Genomic DNA, 21,409 nt, shown 5'->3' on the forward strand with positions numbered 1-21,409 from the left:
ATTAATCTTTTATTTGTATAAAATATTATCTTATATCACAAGTTGAAATAACAGATAAGGGCTATTCCGCAAACTAAAGAAAATATTGTATGATTGGAATGAGTTTTGAAATAGACAAAACAAACCATTCACATACACATTTAATTAACATAAATTGGTCTGACAGATATTAAAGTTCTTGTCAGGACCCATTTCATTAACAGAGTTTAGTGAGTGACCACAATGTGTCGTCTATGTTTAAGGGTCATCTAAGGTATGTGCCCATAATAAAGGTTATCTTATTATTCTTTAATAAAAGTCATGAATAATTTTATTAGGGTGGTGGTAGATTCCTATTTAAAATTAAAAAAGATGAATAGACTTTGTTTGTCCTTTTTTGTGACACAATGTCACAAAGGAAAGGTAAAAAAAGTTTCTTCCTTTTTTTTTTATTCGTCTCAATTGAAGTTAATAGTATAAAGTTGAATATATATTTTTACTGGGAAAAAATAATTATGTGAAAATTCTTAGAAAATTATCTTCCCGATTTTATTTCATAATTTAAAAAAAATTATTTTAATTTAAATGCAAATATTTTAAATTTCTATTTTTATTTAATTTTTATTTTTTCTAGGAAAAATTCAAACGTGAATTCAACAAACGCTTCTCGATGTGTATTTGTAAATTTCAAACAACCCTCGATAATCAAGATCGAAATGTGTCCGTGCAAACCAGAGCCAGTTCAATTCGATCGACGTATGGCAATTCGTCGACACGATTTCGAAATAATGTCTTCAATCCGCACACGACTCACTTTAATCATTCGAATTTCCATCAACTGCCTTCGTCGCATCACGGCACATCCTTGTTCCGAAGTGGGAGTGTTAAAAATGCCAATAAGACCACAAAACTCGGCTATAACGTGATAACATTTAACGACACGAGAAAACTCCACCGCAGTGGAAGTCTAAACAGTTTCAAGACTCCTAATGGAGGTGGCTGTGGTAGCATTGGCATTGGCGGTCCTGGTGGTGTCCAACAACAACCACCGCCATCAGTTTATCAGTGGCGGAGGAATGATTTTAAGCCTTTGCATCCGAACGTTATCGAGGACACCGACGACGAAGCTATTTTATGTCCTTCAATTGAGGCAGCAATAACGACGACGATGACAAGTCCAAAGGATCTGATAACCACCTCACCTAACTCACAATCTACAACCATCACTAACAGTGTTCATCACATCAACGACGACCAAACTGAATCGTGTATTTGTGCCGACGAATTGGGTAGCCCAACTGAATGTGATGGTTCGTGCATCCTTAATGAGGTGTCACGCGTTAAGTGCGGTAATGAGAAATATGCTAGGACTGTTTATTTCGATGATACTAGCACCGGAACCAATAATAACAATCACCAGCATCATCAAGAGGACATGAAAAATGCTTGTTTGGAAATGAGCGAATATTCGCTAATCAAAAATCCAAATAAAATATCTAAAACTGTGATTTTTTAAAATATATAAATTTTTTAAATAAATTTTGTGATGTAAGAAAAAAAAAAATTGTAAATAAAAAAAAACAGAAATAACAATAGAAATAGAAAGTGTCGTAAATTTAAATTTTTTGTACAGTAAATGCTTTAATAATAATGAAATATTTTTTTGTTATTTTATTTAATAAATTAAAAAAAAAAAATTAAGTTAGTTGAATTGAATGACAATTCAAAGTATAACGAACAAAAATTATGAAAATAAAATGTTTATTAAAAATGTAAATAATCTAATAAAATATATTTTCTTTTATTTAAAAAACAATACTAGTACCTACTTATTACTTTTTAATGATGGATCATTTTTTGGAGGATAACATTTCTAGGTAATTGGCTGATACTAAGATTTATTAGAAAATTAATCGATTTTAATTTGTATTTTTGGAAGGAAATTTGTATTTTGGTAGGCAAAAGAGTAAAAGTTAGTATAAGAAATCGAGAAATTTGAGCTTGAATTTTCTGACTTCACAATGCAATACCCATACAAATAAAATGAACGACTACATTTTGAAACCTATAAAAATAAACACAAAATTCGTTTTATTTGATATATTAATTATATTTCTATAAGAAAAAAACATTTCAAAATTGTTAGAGCCGTTTTTAAAAAAAAAACTAATTTTTTATAAATTATTTTTTAGAAAAAAAGTTTTAAAATAAAATTGGTATGCCATTTTGTAGAAATCACTTATTAAAATCTAAAACCAAAAATTCTAAAAAAATCACAAATTTTCAAATTTTTTTTTTAATCGAAAAAATATTTTTTTTTTTCAAAATTTCTGATTTATATTAAAATTATATACATACATAAATGCTTTTGTATAAAAATTAATTTTGAAATACAATTAGCAGTTTGGCAGAAAATTAGATTTGATAAAAGCGGTTCTATGGCAGGTACCGTTAATAATGATTTTCGGAAAAAAAGTTTTGATCGAAAGATAGACCTTATTTAAAAACTAACTCAATATAAAACTAACATTTGAATTTTTTTTAACAAATCCGTTGGAGTCGTTTTCGAGAAAATTAAACTTTTCCGAAATTAGTATATTTTAGGTACCATTATTTTTAGTCAAAAAATTTTATTCCAAAAACCCCTATGGAGAGCCTCCAAAAAATGCTACATACCAAGTTTGAAGTCAATCGGTCCATCCGTTTAGGCTGTAGCTCCTGATACAGACAGACAGACGGACCTACTTTTTTGGGCTTTTTTTTGTACGAATACATAACTTGTTATAGTATAGTACCTATATCACAAGTAAAAATTTTCAAGAAAATTCATCATTTTGTGCAAAAAAATATTTTTTTAGAAATAATTTTGATTTTTATCTACTAAAAGTGGGTTCTGGAAATTTTTACAAAATCTTAAAATAACGTCAAAATAATTTCTTTTGTTAAAAAAAATTTCTGTTGAAATTGAAGTCAAGAGAAATTGTGAAATCAAGAATGCTTTCGATAGACGCGTTAACCTCACCGGTGCACAGTGGGTCACCTCTCATACAAAGTGCGGTCAAAAATATAATGACCATTTTTTTACTTGCGATATAGGTACTCTAGGGCAAGTTTAGGATTCGTAAAAAAAATCGAACTCGAGATAACAATTTTACATGACATTACGATGATGGAGAATGCCAAAAAAGTGGGTCCGGCAATTCTGTCTGTCTGTCTGTCTGTGTGTCTGTCTGTCTGTCTGTGTGTCTGTCTCTATCTGGAGCTGCAGCCTAAACGAGTGAAGTGATTTTCTTCAAACTTGGTAGTTAGCAGTTTTTGGTGATTCCCTAGAGGGGAAATTGAAATTTTTTTTTTTTATGACCAAAACTAACGGTACCTGCCATATAACGGAAATAGAAAAGGTAATTTTTTTCAAAAACGGCTCTAACGATTTTGATTAAAATTTTTGTGTGTAGTATTACACATAAGGGCCAACTTTTTAAATAAAAAAAATATTTTTTGTACCGTTATTAACGGTACCTGTCATAGAACGGTTTTTTTCGTTTCTGAATATCTCGTACAAAATTAACCCGATTTAAATGAAAATTTTTATACAAAAGTGTGTAAGTAAAGATAATATTAAAATTTTAGAAAATTTTCAAAAAACGCATTTTTGGTTTTTTAAAAAATATTTCAAAATTTTTTTTTGAAAAATCAATTTTTTTAAAACGGATCAATGAAAAATTTTGAAATTTAGTTTTTATGTGTAAATTAATTATTTCTTCAAAATGGCATACCAACTTTTTTTTTGAAAAATGTTAAAAAATTTTATATATAAAAAATTATTTTTTTAAAAAACGGCTCCTACAATTTTCAAATTTTTTTTTCTAAAAATACCTTTTTATACGAGAAATAAAATGGCATATTTGTTTTTTTTTTTTAAGATATTTTAAAACGGAGTTTTATTAATTATAAAAACAGATTTAATTTTTTTATACTACTTATGAAATTTCTTCAAAATATCAAATTTTAAATTTCTTGAATAAAAAGCTTTAACATTATAGTTACTTTAAGCATAAGAGCAAGTACGTGCGACCCCAGTCGTGCAATTTATTTTTAATGAAACACCTGCATTATCATTTTATATGATTTATTATTGCAAAAAAATGCATCAAGTCAGTTTTTTTAAATTTTGGTAATTTTCAAGAAAAATAAAAAAAGGTAAACATTTTTTTTTTTTGAAAATATAAAAAAAAAATGGTTAATGCCGGAAATGGACCTGCCTGTCAGTCGAGCACTTTACCCTTACCCTCTAGTTCAGTCTTTTATAAAAATAATAGTGCCAAAAAGGAATTTTTTTAGTTTTACGTTGTAATTTTTTTTTCTCCGTGTATCGTCATTTAAACTCGTATTACTCGAAAAGGGGAAAAAAGGGGAAAAAACGGCGCTATTATTTCGAAAGGTAGGACGGTATTCTTCATTTGAGAACTTAAATTGTAGAGGGCACTCGAAGGCAAACCAACTAAATCTCTAATTTAATAAAAATTGAGCTAAATAAAAATGGTTAAAATTGCTTCGCTAACGAGCCCTATTACAATTAGCTTTAATGTTATTTAACAATATAATTTATGTTTTTAGAAAGTATTAACCTTCTCGTTTAATATCCATAACAATTTAATACTGTTCACATTTTTTAACACCAGCTATCACTATCGCAAGTTCACACCTTATAACTGCAGCGATTAAAAAACTGTACCTTTTTTTATATACCGAATTTGAATGGCTATTAATAAATGAAAAAAAGGGTAACCGTCAATTTTTTTTTGGTTTTGGTTCGATGGGAGATTGTAGAACGTTGTTTAATCATTGGATTTTAAAAAATTGACATTTACTTTTTTTATTTTTGACCTATGGCGGGACCCACTGTGCGGTGTGGTGTATGAATTACAATTCTACAAATTTTTCGCAATTGTCTGACAAATACCGATTTCATAAAATATTGACAGTTGACTTATTTGTCAATAAAATATGACAATTTTTTTTAATATTTTGGTTGACATTGACATCCGAGAATTTCCGTGACTATCATTGGAAAAGTAAATGGGCACGTTAGGGACTAGACATTTAGGCAACGTCATTTTCTGAACGGAAATTTGAGTAAATTGACTAAATTAGTTTGGATGTAATGCTATTGTCAAATTTCGAAATTTATTTAAGAATTTTACCGGTCGCATGGGTAAGACACCAAACTTCCCTTAACTATAATGAATAAATAAAATGAATTATAACCGATAATGCACTTTTTAGTTGTTTTTTACACAAATAAATTTAATTTTGCTAAACTAATTTTGTAATTAAAAACAATCAGCTGTCATGTTGACAAAAAAAAACTTTCCTAATTTTTAAGGGAAAAATTTCTTGCCTAACTTTCCAGTCAGTTTTCCAGTAAAATTACCTAAATTGGAAGGATTTTTTTTGACAGTTCACCAATCAGAGGCCGAGAAATTACCTAAATATTTAGTCCGTAACGTTTCTGAACTTGCCCATTTTTTTTCGGTTCCACAAACAAATTGTCACATTTCAAATTTGTCGGGGAATTAGTGACAATTATTCGAAAAATCCCTGACAATTATATAAACTTTTTATATTGTCAAAATTGTCACCTGTCCTACTTGTTAATGTAGATGAAATAGGCCCTTGACTATTTTATATGATTTCTTGGTTTCTGAAACTGAATCCAAAGTCCATTTCAATCTTAAACTTGCTCTCTAACAAGTCTTTTCATTTTTCTTTTCCGATTCTTCACTTAATATATAAAAATTATAATTTTTTATAAAATGGATAGCAGAGTGTCTGTTTTTAACATTATTATTATCTATTTACCTAACTTAAAAAATATTGCTTGTATACATTTGAAAAAAAAAAATATCATGTGGCTATTATCATTTTTTCGATTATCTAAAAAATTATTAATTTAAAAAATTCCCCCTTATAAAATTCATTCTTAAATCCTCATATAAGATCATATACCAGCACCCTCGTGGTATCATTTAACTTTCCAGGAAGTCATGAATTTTGAGTTTTGAAAAGGATTCCGATATGGTTTACTGGTCACACGTACCACCATCATCTTCATCGTTATTTAACAAACAAACTTATCGACCTGTAAAATGAAGACCATAAAATGGCTTTTGTTGACGTTATCAAAAGAATTTTCAGGATGGATGTTAAATTTCCTGTTTTTGATAAATGAGTCCTTAAAAGGCAGGAATATTTTAAATTAGCTTGTTAGTGTTTCAAGAATCAGAAGTTTATAATTTAAGTAAATTGAATATTCGTGTAACTTTAAAGGAATATAATGAAATTATTGTTTATCAAATTAAACCAATTACTTTCCTTAATTAATGGAAGGAATTGTATAATAATATTTAAAGTCAAGAAAACTTGTAAAGTAATTACGGATTTGGCCATGGCTTGAATTCTTGGAATATTAACCAACCTCTTGTTAAATAAAATTCTTTGCTCTAAAGAACTCTCAAAGCAATATGTATCTTTAAAAAAAAAAATACAACAAAATATGTATCTACAGGAATTTAGGTTGAGCTTTTACCCTCAATTACATTGTTATTTTCAAATTTTATTAAAACCACCCTGTATAAATTTCATTTAATTAATAAGCTTACAATAAATTATAAAGCTTTCTCAATATTTTCTAATAACTTCTAAGAAAGCCAAAGACAAGAAAAATATTTTGGAGACTTCCAATACGTCTTGAATTGTGTTAACAATCTTATATAGCTTTATTTTTTAAACTTTTTTCCAGAAACTTTTCTTACAATTTCGAAAGAAGACATCTTCGAAACTTAATCTTAAATTAGCTCAAGACACAAACCATAAGAAAAAGCATTGTGTAAGCTTTTGTAATGGTATTTTTTCATATAATTCGTTACCATAAAACCATTCTATAATTAGGTATACAAAATGTAAAAACTTTTTATAAAGCTAAGGACAAGATACCATGTGTTCCATGTGCGTGTCAAAGTTGTTCATAGTGGCCCAGTTTTAAAAAACCTCCATTTAAATTATTAATCACGAGAAACATGAATGAACATTTGAAGTGCACGTTTTTTTTTTTAGTGGGAAAAAAATTGAAAATTCAAATCTGTTGTTATTGATCGGAGATAATTTGGTATTGTTTTCAATTTTAAATTGAAGGCTTGTTTAAATTTGATTTCAGTTCAACATAGACAGTGACAAGTTGAAGTTGACAATTTTTTTTTTTAAGATTTATTTAAGTTAAATTATACTAGCTACAAAAAAATGGAAGATACATTTTTGGATTGTAATCAAGGTTAGGTTAAAGAAAAGCATTTTTGTCACCAAAGTAGATAACGATTATTTAATTCTTTAGAACAACCATTGGAAGATTTAGATAGTTCATCAACACCAATTTGTGATTTTTATCGTGATGCAACAGTCCTTATAACTGGAGGAACAGGATTCATTGGAAAAGTTCTTATTCAAAAACTTCTTCGAGCTTTTCGTATTAAGAAAATTTACATGCTGATTCGAAGTAAGAACGACCTGAATGCTAATCAACGATTGGAGAAGTTTTTTCAAGAATCAGTAAGTTTTTTCATCCCATAAATTTCGCCATTTTACTTTTCGTATACGTAAAATTCAATTAACTCGGTTAAAAATGTGCTTCCATAAAAACAGATGGTAAATTGGAAAATTTTTCCCACGTACAATTTTCAACGAAAGTGAAAGTTACATTGAAAAGTTTCTAATCTGTGACACTAGATGGAGTTAACTTGGATGTCTATTTTTAAATAATGAAAGTTCTAAAAGAAGCTTCGCACAAGAGAATCAGTTAAAGCAAAAGAATTTGTGAATTTAAAACGAATATACTTTGTTATTAGTTGTTAAATTGAAAAAAAAAAAAACTTTAGAAAATAGTTTGTTTGCATGAATTTTAAATTGACAATATTCTGATAAAAAAAGGAACTTATTTTTTTTTTTTTAATTGATCGTATGTTGAAGGCAGAAAGAATTCTCTATTCTTCGCACAACAGAATTCTTGCGTGAGAGATAACCGATACATATCAACATTGCAAGCAAACATGTTTATTTATAGTGATAGTGCAATAACAATGCTCTTTTAAATGATTATCAAACTTTAGCAAAATTACATATTTAAATTTTAGTTATCAATAGAAAAACAAAAACGTTACACATACACCACATTGACCCACTTTAATTAATATCAATTTATAATAATAGACTTGAGCGAGATTCTTCGCTAATAATTTTTCCATATTATTTAAGTTTTTGTATTCTGAAAGGTTCTGAAAGGGTACAAAACTTGAATAATATGGAAAAATTACCTCATAAAAAAGTCGGATTTCTTAACAAAATAACAATGTTATACCATTTTGAAAAGAGAATTGAACACACCAACTTTTAAGTTAACTTGCAGAAACATCGTAGTGCATTTTTTTTTACACTACGGTTCATTGAATTAGAGTCATGTACAATTTTTTAGTACTTAGTTGGGCAAAAAAGTAATATTTTCTTAAAAACTGATGCAGCTGAGTTAAAATTTTTGAATGCATTTGATAGCAGGGTTATTCAAGGTTCCATAACAAAAGAAAAAACTGAGAAAAATTAAGATTTGTAGTCACGGCACATGAAAAACCGTTACAGGGTGACAATTTTTTCGACTTTTTTTCAAATGCCCATAACTCACAAAATATATGTCTGCGATTTTTTTAATTATTTTTCTGATATTTTTCACCACCTACCCTATCTACCGTTTTCGTTTCGACATTAACTTTTGGGACACCCTGTATAAAAAAAAAATTTTTTTCAAAAAAAAAAAAAAATGTGAATTTCAGTCCCTTTCTCGATAAAAATGAAGCCATCGTAACCTTAAAAATTGTTTAATTTAATATTTTTTACGAATTTTTAAAAAAATGTTACATGAGAGTAACGCTGGTTCCGAAAGGGTTAAAATGGGTCATGGTCGGTATGCCAAGTAACGCTTCTTTAAATACTCCATAGATAATGTCATTTTTGAGATAAATATTTAGAATTTTTTTTTAATTAGTTTGTTTGGTCCAAAAATAACGGGACCTGTCATATATCGATTTTAGTAAAATTCAATTTGTTCGAAAATGGCTCCAACGATTTTGTTAAAAAAAAAAAAACTCAAATGTCAAGGTCTATCTTTTAATGGAAAATTTTTTTTTTTTGAAAATCATTATTAACGGTATACCTGCCATAGAACCGTTTTTATTAAATCCGATTTTCTCCGAAACTACTTGTTCGATTACAGCAAAACTTTTTGTAAAAAAGTATTTACATAATTTTAATATAAGTCAAAAATTAAATTTGAAAAAAACTAGTTTTTGGATTTTTGAAAAAATTTGAAAATTTTTGTTTGAAAAATCAAATTTTCGAAAACGGGACATTGAATTTTTTTGAAATTTTTGTTGAAGATGTTGATTTTTGACAACCAATTTGCAAACCAATTTTATTTTAAAACTTTTTTTTTTCAAAAAACTATTTGTAAAAGACCATTAAGTATAATATAGATAACTGACTCTTCACTCTAATATGTGTATATGGGGTCTTCAGAATCCTGTTTTGAATGCACATATACACATACATAATGTACCTACTAACCATATAACACTTCAATCCATTGTAGTTTTTACTAAAATATTTGTACGTAAAAGTCTAAATCTGTTAAGTGTAAAGGATTTAATCTGAATTTTTCAGACACAGGCTGCTAATTTTAAGCCGGTTTAATTTTAATCAAATGTTCACATGATAAATGACACACATGTTTTTTGGATCTAGTTTTAGAATAATTTAAAAAAAATTCTCTTCTTGAAAATCAGATATGTCCCACCCTGACATTTTTAACTCATTTTCTTAATAAAAAATCATTAATTTTTCTATTACAAATTTGAAATCGATTAGCAAAAATCCTATCTCAAAATCTCTTCTTTTTTTTTCCCACCCGTGACAATAAAAAAAACTAGCTTGTCTATTTGTAAAAATAATCTCGGCCAGTTTAATCAATCAATAAATTTTACTGTTGGTATGTATTATGAAGGTCTATAAAATTTTTGTACAATCATGCACTGAATTTTAAAGGGAAACTATAAGTTCATTGTACAAGTGTCTCACCCGTGACTTGATATTCCCCATATGTTTAATTAAAAAAACTTGAAATCTTTCTCGGGAAAATGCGTTGTAATGCTTTATATCAATGAGGGTATGCTCGCCGGAATCCATTTCTTCCAATTTCGGAATCCATTTCTGCAAATTTTCGGTCTTGACAAGATCCAGGGATTGACGATTGTCGGTTGTTAACATAGCAACTAAGCAGGGTAGTAGGGTATGAAATGTGATGCCTTTTTCAAAATTTTACATAAAAACTAAAAATTTTCTGTTAGAAACGAGCGGCTTCAAAAATATGATAATTTTTATTAAAAAAATACCGGTTTTTATTTTACGTGGAACATACAAAAAATTAATTCAAATCGTTCTAAAAAATTCTCTAGAAACTATCTTGAACACAGTAAATTGTTAAAAATTGTATCTCTAATCTAATAGGTTGAATCAGGTCATTGTGGAGTATGAGCATTTTTTTTTCTTATTTTAAAAACAAATTTCACTTAAAAAAAAGTTATAAAAATTTTAAAATTGAAAAACAAGAAATATGGACGAGTTTAATTCAAGCTAAGCGAATAAGGAGTAAACTTGTTAAAAATTTGGGTCTGCCAAGTAAAATTTTAATTTTTAAAATAAAAAATAAGTGAAGCTTTTATCTTCTAAATTTCAATATGAACCAAAAATTAAAAACACGAATTTCTCTTTTAGATATTCGATAAAATTCGAGAAGACTGTCCGGAATTATTTTCTAAAGTTCAACCTATAAATGCGGATTTTAGTTCACTTGACCTTGCTATATTGCCTGCAGACAGAGATTTACTTCGCAATGAAGTTGAGGTAAGTGCATATCTAACTTAATCTTGATGTTAAAACTGACACACTACATATTACCAATAATATTTTTACCAATACCAAAAAACACAAACAATATCAAAAATAGTGAGATGATGTCGTTTAAGATATTTTTTTTAAATTTTACTACCGAAAAATGCCAAAAAATACAAACATTTTTTTTTTTATTGGATATAAGCCTTTTTCATTCAGTTAATCCGAGGACTGGTGTTTGATGAAATGAAATGTTCCCTGTTTTTTACCTTCTCCATAATCGTAATGTCAATTTAATCTTCGTGACAAAACCCAACAAATATATTCTCCTATTGTTCAAACAAAAGAGAAAATATCTATTTGTTTAATTTAGTTTAGATCCTAGATAATCCTTTTTTAGCATTTCCCCACTTCCTCTACTATTGCCATCACTTTGGCAATATCACTTTAAAAATATATTGCTTCATATTGTTTTACAACATCCTATCTGTCAATGCGTTCGTTCCCTGAACAACCGAAATGCAATTCAACTGTTTTGTACCCAAAAAAAAGTAAAAAAAAAAAAGAAAAAGCCCGAAAAATGTGCATTTCCTCCACTCCACTCACCTGTTGTTTGTACAATTTTTCATTATCCTTGTACACTCTCCCTTGTATCAGAGAGGAGAGAGGGTTTGTACTGGGTACTCGTATATATAGATAGGTGTTACGTTTCAACGCGTTCGCGTACTCAATTCAATTCCCCAATAAGCTGTACAAACATTAAAAACATCTCCTTTTTTTCACATCAGATAAACATTTTATTACTCTAGTCCTGAAAATGGTCGTAGTTGTGTTGTGTGTATGCTGCTGCAGCTGCAAGGCACAGCAGCACACAATTCAATGACAAGGATAAAACAGTCCCCCTACCCCCTCTCGGTTGGGGTGGGGTTTGTGTGCTGTGGAGTGTATGTTGCACCAAAAGTCTATATTTGCACAAATGTTCCTTTGGGTGGGGGTGGGGGTGTGTATTTACCCTTTTTTTTTGCTTCGAATTTACTCCTTTTTTTCTTTTCTCTTTTGTATCTATCGCTATCCATTTTTTTTAGATTGTATTCAACGTAGTAGCATCGGTGAAATTTAATGAAAAACTCAGCGATGCAATTGATATAAATGTCTTGGGGACGAAAAAAATCCTTGATTTGGTGATGGAAATGCGACATTTAAAGGTAAAAAAAAAATTAATTTATCCTGAAATACAACAACTAGGTCTATATATATCCTTTCTATGATGATTTTTGTATATCCTTTTTTTTTCATATATATATTGATTTGTAATGGCATCGTGTGTTGGTTGCAGTCATTCGTACACATTTCAACATTGTATTGCAATTGCAATCTGAAATTTATTAAAGAGCAGGTGTATGACAACGAAATTGGTTATGAGAAAATTATGCAGGTGAATAAACCGCTAGATTAAATTGGATTTTCCATTTATTTTTTTATTTTATTAATTTTTTTTTTTCTGTATGTGTATTTTTGGTTGTGGTTTCGTTTTAAATTAATTAATATTAACGTGTTTTGATTTTTATTAATATTATTATCGTTTATTGTTGTTGAAAAAATAAATTAATTGTGAAATTTAATTTGATTATTTTTTTTGTACAGATATATCGCGTAGTTGATGATAAGACTTTGGAAAAAATACGACATTGTTTGATTGGAGATATGCCAAATACGTATACGATGACAAAAAAATGTGCAGAAAATTTAGTTAATCATCAGGCATTTTTTCTTCCGGCTGGAATATTTAGACCTCCAATTGGTTAGTATATTTATTATTTGGTTTGTTAAAAAAAAAACCTTATGTTTAGAAAAATTATCATACAAATGGAAGTTATACTGATTTTGATGTGACAAAAACAAGGTTGAAAAATATACGCGGGTTAAGACCTATTATGTTTTGTGGAGATAGTTGCAAAAAACGGTTTTTTGGACTTTCACCAATTGAAAAAATCTAGCTTCGTCAAATCTGAAGCCATGTTAGATTTCTTTACAGTTTTGAATTGAATACCTTATGTTTGGTTAAACCACTTACAATTTATAATCTGAAAAAGTTAAAAAAAATCCATTTTTTCGTCATTTACTCAACTTCGACATCAATTTAAAGTACCTATATGTTCGTAGAACAACAAAACAAAATATTAAAAAACAACAAAAAACAATACCATTTCCGAAAGGCAGAAATGTACATTTAATGCTAATTTTTAAATCAATATATTTCAACCAAGTGTTTTTGAAATAATCGATTTCAAATTCAAAAATAGCCAAAAATATTTTTTTTTTAAACTCGTTGAATACTATTTTTGTTCATTCTGCGAATTTTAATACAAAATTGACTGATTTTTAGAAAACTGGCTCAATTCGATCCTCATCGAACAATGAAAACTATATGTTTCTATGCCTTCTAGGTTAGAAAAATTAGAAAAAAAAACTGATAAAAAAATAGTTTTTTAGTTTTTACTTTTCTCAAAATGTATCAAATTTTCTTTCCATGGATAAAAAATTATCAAAGTTAAGCCAATTTAGCTACTGAAAAATTCATTTGTTTAGCAGAGAAGATATTCTCATTGTCCAACAATTCATGAAGAAGTCTATATATTACTATACACTACTGTGTTCCTAGCCTTAATAAATTTGTATTTGATTTTGAAGTTGAGGGAAATATTGAATACAAATAAGCCGACCAGTGCCTATGTTCTGTAAATTTTATCACTGGCGATAAAATGTTTGAATGACTTTAAAATCCATTTAAAATCATCAAAATAAAAGAAATTTCGTTCAAAATCATAATTTCTTAATTCTGAATTTGAGGAATTTGGATTTTAGAGACGTTGAAAAACGTTTTTTGCCAGTGATGTTACAGAACAGAGGCCTAGGTTCGGTAAACCTATTTTTGAGTTAAAATGTTTTGAAATGAATACTGGTGTTTTTAAAAGTCGCTTGGTTGTACACACTCAAGCGGTAGGTACACTCCGCTTCAACTAAATAAGCACACAAATTTTCAAAGGTATTTTGTCCATTTTTTCCTAAGATTGAGCTTTCATGTAACATTTGATGATGTTTACCGTTAGCTTGTGATGTTGAGAAACCAAATCAGAAAGAATAATACCGCTATTTTTGTTCGTGTTCTCTTACAAAGCGTCCCATATGAAATAATGCAGTTTTTTTTTGCGTCAACGGTCTTTAAAGGTCAATATCTTTGTTGTTTGTGAGAGTTTTGAGGTGATTGGCATACCAAATGAAAGGTTGAAATGTTCTAAGTGAGATTTTGTCATTTAATTAAAATTAAAAAAAAAGTAGTAGATTAAAAGCTTTGAATACTGTCGACAGAGCTAAAATTAGTTTGTTAAAAGAACAAGTACTGACCGGGTCTGCTATAGCTACCAAAATTTATCGTAGTTTTAGTGTGTTGCCTATTCGTACCTCAGAAATAAAAGTTCGTACATTAAAAATATGAATTGAGGTAAAAAACGGCAAAAATAGCAGTTAATCGACGAGAAATTTTGAGATCTGCCTCCACTGGGGCAAAAATCAAACAAAAAGCTGTTGTTATTGCAAGTGTTTCAACACTCCGCAGAGTAATAAACAGCACGGATCATTTTAACTCATTGAAAGTAAAAAAAAAAAACAACTTTAAACAAGCAACAAAAAGGTATTCGTTTAGAATTTTCTAGACTCCATATGAGCTGGAGAAATTAGTGACGCAAAGTGGTTTTTTTTCGTTTATCAAAAGCCTCTAGATAGTCCCGAAAACTATGCGCTCCAAACCTACCACAGTATGAAAACGAAAACTTTAAACACATTTTTCTCGAAACGCGTCTTTTTCCGCGCCGTGCAACGTAACTCAGAAACTAATGAAGCTATCGACTTGAAATAAATTGTAAATTACTCGTTAACTTATTGGCCATTGCATGAACCTAAAAGTTTAATATAATTTTTACAATACATTTTTTTTTAACAATTTGTTTATAAAAAAACATTGTGTTTTTTCGTTTTTTTTTGTCTCTAATTTTTATTTTACACTTTTTTTTGCTAAATTTAGGTTCATGCAATGCGTATAAATATATTTTATTGGATAAAAATTTCCTTTATGATTATAAATAATTTTCTGCACCTGGGCATTGCACGGCGCAAACTCTAGACGCCAACTTTAAAGAGCTGTAGCGCCGCCATTTTGTTTTAGTTTTACTTCAAAAAAATTGTATCAATACTTCATAATGTCAATATTATCAAATACTTTTCTATATTTCAATAAATGCTTTCGGTTTTCCAAAAAAAATTATTGAAAAAGCTGTCTTCCAAAGGGATTTCCCCCCTTTAGTAGTTTGGAAGCTGGAATGCCAAACATGAACGTACAACATAAACAAATTTTTTTTATTTTGGCTTTTGTGACAAATAAAAACATCAGGTATTACCTACTATTTTAAAACGTTACGAATCTGCCCCGCTTTCAAATGTCAAAACGCAATTGCATAACATGACAGTATTACAATTCTGTTCTTTTCTTTTTTTAACCACGTTCATTTCTACGTCAAAATATTTCAATGCACGAATAAGGTTTAAAGTTGCCTTTAGAGATAAAAAGTTAAAAACGAAGTAGAAATTAGTTTCCAATTCTCCCTCAAAACTATTTTAGTTGAAAGTTGAACAAAGCTTTAAAAAAAAAAAACAAAATAGAACCCTTCTCTTCTTATTTACGCTTACTCGGAGGAATCAACATAATTGAGATAAATTGCTATACACATTTGGGGGAAAACTTTAAATAAAATGTTCTATTACAAAAAAGAAAAAGAAGAAGTGGTCGACCGAACGACCGACGCCAGCGCTGCCCTCGGTGGTGGTAAGAGAAGAAGAAGCACAACAATTATTATTATTGGAGCGCGTTGTGAAAAGCCACAAATATGCAGCGTCAGTATGCTTATCTTCCACAAACTTTATATCTGCAAGAGGACATTGTTGTAAAACTTCTTTATGAGAGGGTCCACTAACTCTGATGCTCTGGCACTCCCTTAAGTTGACTCAGAGGGCGGCAGCAGCGATGCTGTGTTGTAAAAGCGCAATAATGCAAATTAAACCGGAAAACTTTTCAAATATCAGAATACAAAATTTACAGCTCTAGCTTTAGGCCAATAACCCCTCCCCTTTTTACTCTAATAGTGCATTTTTTTTTTTTTTGAAAATTCTTGGTAGAAAGTAGAATAGTATATTATTTGGCTCTCGCTCACATAATTATTGTAAACATTTTTCGGTTGTTGTATCCTCATCCATAATAGTTATGTCAACTTACAAGGAACCTCTCCCCGGATGGACGGATAATTTGTACGGACCATCCGGAGTGTGTACCTGGTCGGCCAGAGGACTTGTCCGTTGTATCCATGGCAGGGCTGGGTGTAAAGCTAACCTCGTCCCGGCGGATTATTGTGTCAATGCTATGATAGCTTGTGCTTGGGACGTGGCCAGAAGGTGAGTCAAAGTCCTTTAACATCTTCTTTAGAATGTCATTTATTCTCATTAGCCGTCAATTTCTCTTCATGATTTCGTTTTTTTTTTCTCATTTTCTTTTTTTTGTGTTATCCACTGGAAAAAAGGTTTCAAATACGAAAATGTGAACGAACAGAGATACCGGTCTACAATTATATTTTCAGTGGCAACAATCTGACTTGGGGTCAGTACATGCACTTGGCCCGCAGGGGATTCCACGAACCGTTTGACAAGGCTTTATGGTAAGTCCGCTAGGATCAATAAATTTTCCTTTGCCCGCCGCACAACTTTTCTTCTTCTCTTTTTGGTATTTTCTGTTCGGCAACTGCAATTGTCTCTAACTTTTTTTCACACCAATCATGCATAGATGCATGCACGTGTGCGTTTTTAGCCGGAACATTAGACCGGACATGGAACATGGACAAGCAATGGCGCCTGGCCTTGCTGAAGCTATAGAAGAGAATGCCAATGATGGTGCGGTGGTTGGCGTTTGTCTCTCCGGAGGGACCAATGCTCTAGCCCCACATAAATCGCCAAGAAATGAACAACACAACAGAGGATGGATGTTCAAAAAAGGAAAGAAAATACAGAAGAAAAAAAAAATAAAAGGAAAACCAAAAACAAAAAAAAAAAATAGAAGAGAAAAGCTTCACAAAAGGATGAATTTATACCTCTTGCCTGTTGTTCTTTAGATACACACCATCCAGGATCGGAGCTAACAATTCGATATAGGAGACGTATGAGCGGAGTATAGAAGGGTCTTCAGTTTTGGTTTGGTAACCTTTGCCTTTGTTGTGCTCGTTAATAGTGAGTGTCTTTCAAATAGAGACATTTGGCAAAAATAATAGAAAATAGTTTAGAACTTTCGCCTCCAGAGGCCACTGTAGTCAATTTCATGCAATATCATACGGCTTATAACTAGCAAACACGAAAGACGCTTCCAACGATATCTCATTTATAGAATTACAATAAGTACTTAAGAAGTTATGATGCCACAGATGAACATGCATCGCAGACATATCTCTCTTTTCAGCTTTGCGAAAGTCAGAAAAAATGATAGAGCATGTAGATTGAGTCTAAGCGATTTTATATTTATTCTACAATTTTTAATTTTGATGGTATCTTTAATTTCGAGCGTCTTGTAAATAGACACATTTTGACAAAAATAACAAAAATTAGTTGATGAGTTTTGCCGATAGATCGCGTCGTGATCAATTAAATACAACGTTAGATGGCTTAAAACTAGCGGACAAGCAAGTCGCTTCCAACGATGCATCATTTTTAAAACTACGATGAGTAATTTAGAAGCTATAATGCCACATCGTCGCCTGAGAATTGTTTTGTCGTATACGCCAATTTTGGAATTTTGGGAAATCGCATTTTAAGGTTTGAGCTTTTATAAAAAAAGAACTGGCCGATAGATTTTTTTCAATTTTTAATAGAATATTTTGTGAGATATCTTCTTCATATTTATGTTGTCAAAATTGTCACATCTATTTTAGTTTTCAAATTATCAAGGTTTTTATCCAAAATCAACTTTTTTTTCCACCCCGTACACGTACGACAAAGTAGGCGCACGTACAACATTCCAATACTAAAAAAATAAATAAAAAAATGTTCACAGTTCGTTTTTATTTATTAATTAAACATTTAAAAAATAGTTTCTTATTACATAGAAGTAGTATTGGTTTGACTTAGAGGCTCAATTATTAAAATAAATAGATTTAAAATAAAGAAAAACCAAAAAATATGACCATTAACATAAAAAAAATTTAAAAAATATCTTAACAAAAAATAAAAGTCATCCTTCGGCTATGAAATATGAAAGAAATAAAATAAAAATAAACCAAGTTTGGTTCAATTAATAAATTAAATAAAAGTAAATTAAATAAATATCAAACTAAAGAATATATTCTAATTTTTGATTTGAATAACGCTTCATAATATTCTTGGTCTGATTTAGGCATAAATATGAAAATGCTTTTAATATCAATAATCTTATCCTTAGTTATCGAGTTAGATTTATTAGATTTGAAGACATTGGCTGAACAGGAGTTGCTATGGTAGACTTTTTATATGTTTTAAATATTGATGAGCTTTTATATTCCACTTTTCTACCGCTCGCTTTATAAAATAGTGTAAAAGTATCATCAGTATCATCAATTTGCAAAACAATAACGCAAATTTAGCGAAGAACAATGGCGCCTTAAAAAAATAATTTTCGACCAGCAGGTGTTTTTTGCGAGCGGGTGCAATAACAAAACTCACAGCAACCCTTTTTCGCTTCGTTCACGACAACGCGCGTGAACGAAGAGGCGCCACGGGCTCGGCGCCCACGACTACAGTCGACTTGTTGATCTTGTGTGTTCGATACAAGATCAATAAGTATACAGCAATAAAACAGCAACCTTTTTTTCACTTTACTTCATTGAAGACACCGCGCGCGAACGAAGTGTCAAGATCAATAAGTGTACAACAATAAAACAATAAAACTGCGACCTCTTTTCACTTCGCTCAAGACAACGCGCTTGAACGAAGCGGCGCCCGCGACCGACGGTCGACTTCTTGATCTTGTGTTCGATAGAAGATCAACAAGTGTACATATTTATAAGCGGTACTTGCGACCGAGGATGAGGTCAAGTATCTAGCGGCAGGAACAAACGACAAGAACCATGACAAAATTAAATACAACATTTGAGATGTCTCTCAGATTCACTTTTTTCTTCCTTGCACCTCTAGGAATAGTGCAAAACCTCAAGTAGCGCAAAGTTTAGTGCAGCCCTTAGTTTTTAAATTCATTGTCCTTATAGCACATGAAGTCCTTTTTTTCAATAAATACTTTTCTCGTAGGTCTATTATATTTGTTTATATTCTATTTGGGTCATATACCTACATACATGTAAGACAAAACAAGTTCGAAATTTTCTACCCTATCTGTTTTGTACGACGTACGACAAACCAATACTGAAGAAAAAAAAGCTGAAAAATACATAGAATTTTTGTCGTAAACGCCAAAAGTTGGCGCTTACGACAAACCAACGCTAATCCGATGCTTATTTTGTGGATATACGACAAAATGCACACTAATTATCTCAGTAACGGTAAACGATAGGACAAATCTGATAACAGAAATGAAAAGAGAACGTTCTAAAACCTATTACTACATATCCAGTTTAAAAAAGTGCATTTTGGCGTTTACGACAAAACAACTCTCGGGCGACGACATATGAACATACATCGCAAACATCGCGTATAGATTGAGTCTAAACGATTTTATACTTATGCTGCAATGGATCTATTATTTCGACCACGACTGTTTTAAATTTGTTTAACTCTATCTGACCAGCTTCGGAGGGAGCATAGAAAACGAGGTTGTCTGAAATACGTATGCGGTCTGGGCTTGGTTTTGGTTTCGCATAGCTACCGTATTCGAAGAACGGTATTTCAGGACTTGCCATACAGCATCCTTTCACAGAAATGCATCTTTTTCGTTTTGTTTGTATATTCGTAGATGTGTGTGTGTGTGTGTGTATTCTTATAGCCTATATACATTTCACACTTTGTCATCCATTTGTATTTTCCAGGTGCTTCTCGTACTTTATAATTCCATCGAAGCCAGTGCATCGTATCCTTACATTTTTGCTCCACAACGTCCCGGGCTATATTTTAGATTTAATTGCCATGACAACTGGACAGAAGAAGATGTAAGCTGTTTCCTATACACATTCTTTTCTACCAAAAAAGTGATTTACGTGTTGTTCCTTTTTTCTTCTTAATTTTTTTTTTATGATTTTTTTTCGTTCGTTTTAAAGTTACACAAAATCATATCGAAAAATTGCTAAAGTAATTGATATGATGTCCTGGTTTGGCTTGAAAGAATGGAAATTTGCAAATGGAAATATAGTCGAATTGGATCGCATACTCAAAGACGACGAACGAACTATTTTACCCTTTAATTTAGGTTCAATTAATTGGCCAGAATATTTTCATAGTTATCTGAGTGGAGTAAGGAGATATTTTTTCAAGGATACCGAAGATGAGTTGAAACAGCGAAAAAAGATTTATGGAAGGTTTGTAATAATTGTGCACACGCTAAATACTTTTTAATTACCTACTTTTTTTTTTGCAATTACATTTGTAGGATATGGCTGGTGCATATTCTAATGAAGACCACTTTTGGATTGACACTAATTATGAGCATTATGAAGTATTTTATGAAAATCTTAAATCTTATTCCACGGATGAATTTTTAAAGGAAAAACATTTAGAGAATAAATTTGAAAAATGGACCATTTTTTAAAAGAGAATTAGTTTGGCGCTAATTAAACAGATAAAAGACGATTTATCGGAAACATTATTTGTGTTCTAATTTGTTTGAAATAAAAGATAGTTTAATGAATTTTATTTCTCTTTTTATATAAAACCAGGCGCACAGTGGTGACTTTCATTCTTTTTTTGCGTCATAAATATTTTTGTTCGCTATTTAATTGGCAAAAATTAATGAAATTTGTCATTAAGGGGAATACGTACGAAGTACCAAATTTTATTCATTCAAAATGGAGGCTTCAAAATAGCAGTTTTTTTTACTGTGGCTATAAGCCATATTATATTTTATTAAAGGAGATGGGGCAAAATTAAATGGGACTTGGGCCATGAGCGAACATTAATGAGACTAGACTCGAATTGAAGCTGGAGCTTAGTACTCGTATATTCAATCTATGAATTTTTTTTTTAAATCGAAAGTCAGGGTCTTGAGATGTAAGGCTCCAAAGTTCGTTCTGATAACTCTTACCTGTCCGTTTTTAATTAAAAACGTTTTCAAAAAGGTATTAACCATTTTGCTAGGACCAGGGGTTTAGTCAGGACATGCATGTTTTTTTTTTATTGTATTTTATTTCTCATGCTATTTCATATGCTTGTT

At 30.4% G+C, this 21,409-nt stretch overlaps 2 protein-coding genes across 3 annotated transcripts in view; both read left to right on the forward strand.

Annotated features, from left to right (window-relative positions):
* Nucleotides 1-1,572, forward strand: part of LOC129908893 (neuropeptide Y receptor type 2) — a 50,583-nt gene extending 49,011 nt beyond the window's left edge. For both annotated transcript variants that reach the window (XM_055985712.1, XM_055985713.1), the window contains exon 8: nt 614-1,572. In XM_055985712.1, the coding sequence (XP_055841687.1) occupies nt 614-1,495 (882 nt within the window). In that variant the 3' untranslated portion in view covers nt 1,496-1,572. The remainder of the gene's footprint in view (nt 1-613) is intronic.
* Nucleotides 1,573-7,254: 5,682 nt separating this feature from the next.
* LOC129908894 (fatty acyl-CoA reductase wat) lies at nt 7,255-20,771 on the forward strand. The gene is made up of 11 exons (XM_055985714.1): nt 7,255-7,309; nt 7,370-7,584; nt 10,852-10,980; nt 12,054-12,173; nt 12,305-12,403; nt 12,613-12,769; nt 16,281-16,470; nt 16,596-16,730; nt 20,073-20,192; nt 20,301-20,558; nt 20,630-20,771. The coding sequence occupies exons 1-11, from the start codon at nt 7,279-7,281 to the stop codon at nt 20,739-20,741; spliced, it is 1,566 nt and encodes a 521-aa protein (XP_055841689.1). The 5' UTR covers nt 7,255-7,278; the 3' UTR covers nt 20,742-20,771.
* Nucleotides 20,772-21,409: the final 638 nt, after the last annotated feature.

The sequence above is a fragment of the Episyrphus balteatus genome, chromosome 2 (assembly GCF_945859705.1).
Source record: "Episyrphus balteatus chromosome 2, idEpiBalt1.1, whole genome shotgun sequence".
Lineage (NCBI taxonomy): Eukaryota > Metazoa > Arthropoda > Insecta > Diptera > Syrphidae > Episyrphus > Episyrphus balteatus.

Excerpts from the sequence above, each read along its gene's own strand:
- LOC129908894 (XM_055985714.1), top strand. The coding sequence starts at position 7,279 with ATGGAAGATACATTTTTGGATTGTAATCAAG. Across the intron at positions 16,731-20,072 it reads CCGTTTGACAAGGCTTTATG|GTGCTTCTCGTACTTTATAA; the intron begins GTAAGTCCGCTA and ends TGTATTTTCCAG. Across the intron at positions 20,193-20,300 it reads ACAACTGGACAGAAGAAGAT|TTACACAAAATCATATCGAA; the intron begins GTAAGCTGTTTC and ends TTCGTTTTAAAG.